At 51.1% G+C, this 1,292-nt stretch overlaps 1 protein-coding gene across 1 annotated transcript; it reads left to right on the plus strand.

Moving 5' to 3' along the window:
* Nucleotides 1–897: 897 nt before the first annotated feature.
* LOC112114117 (putative olfactory receptor 10D4) lies at nt 898–1,286 on the plus strand (the record flags this gene model as incomplete). Its single annotated transcript, XM_024210676.2, has 1 exon — nt 898–1,286. A coding segment is annotated over exon 1 (389 nt), but the record flags the coding sequence as incomplete, so codon positions are not given.
* Nucleotides 1,287–1,292: the final 6 nt, after the last annotated feature.

Here is a 1,292-nt window from a genome sequence, read left to right on the forward strand (position 1 = left end):
ATGCAAACAGACACTTCGTTATTGTCCTTCAAATCTCACCTTAAAAATCCCTCTGGCAGGTTATCCCCAGAGCCCCGCCTGCTGATCACGGCCAAGCAGATGACAAACTGCAGCCAGAGGTGTTGGAACCATTTGTATAGTGGGGGTGCTGAGAGCCATTGAACCAAACTGTGAACGCTGGAAATGATGGAAAGCATGTCAAGCCAGGGGGTGCAGCCGCCCCCCAGCCTCCCGAGTTCCAGCACCTCTGGATGTGGCTATTCCCCTGGTCCTTTCCTTTTCCTTCCCTCTCTAACCCCCAAACCCCCCCACACACACACACACAATTCATATCATTAACAAAGCTGGGGCAATTCTTCACAACATACAGTTGTTGTATGTTCCATCCTTGTATGTTCCTTCCATCCAAACATGTAGCAGCCCGTGTATTTATAACAACAAAACCCTAGCAAAACAAAGCATTGCACTGCACATATGGCCATCCCTCTGCGGAAAGCAGGAGAGAGAGAACAAACCACGATTGACGTACTATGATAATAAGGGTGGGGAAAGGGCCTAGATAGAATAGAATTGAGGAAATTGGAATGGATCAGGAGGGAAGAAAAGAAACGGGAATAGAATAGAATAGAATAGAATAGATGTCACCTTTGTCTGTTCCTCTCTGGACTGTAAGGCCTTCAAGGCAGATAATTTCTCTCTCTACGTTCAGCGCCAGCACTGGGAGGCCCTGACCCCAACTGGCATTACACTGATAGAAATTTACACCGCTCCTGATGACAGTGAATCGTGGGGGCAGTGGAAGGAAGGGTGAGCATTGCAGCTATAGAATGACGGGTCTGTTTGTTTCAGTAACTCACTGGCATTATTTCTCTCCGGATCTGCAGGAATGAGTCCCACATGGGGCGGGTCAACCACACTGTGGTGTCTCATTTCATCCTCTTAGGGATCCCCAACACCGACGGCCTCCAGACCATCCTCTTCATCACCTTCTTAGGCTTCTACCTCTGCACCCTGCTGGGCAACCTGCTCATCTTCTCAGCCATCCTCGCTGACGCCCGCCTGCACACCCCCATGTACTTCTTCCTCTGCAACCTCTCCGTGCTGGATATCGGATTTTCTTCCATCAGCACCCCTAAATTCCTGGCCAAACTCTGGGCGAAGAGTAGAACCATCTCGCTGGGCGGGTGCATGTCCCAGGTCTTCTTCTGGCACTTCCTGGGCAGCACCGAGTGCCTGCTCTACACCGTCATGGCCTACGACCGGTACGTGGCCATCTGCCACCCGCTGCGCTA

This window comes from Terrapene carolina, unplaced genomic scaffold (assembly GCF_002925995.2).
Source record: "Terrapene carolina triunguis isolate 2854851 unplaced genomic scaffold, T_m_triunguis-2.0 Scaffold14359, whole genome shotgun sequence".
Taxonomy (NCBI): Eukaryota; Metazoa; Chordata; order Testudines; family Emydidae; genus Terrapene; species Terrapene triunguis.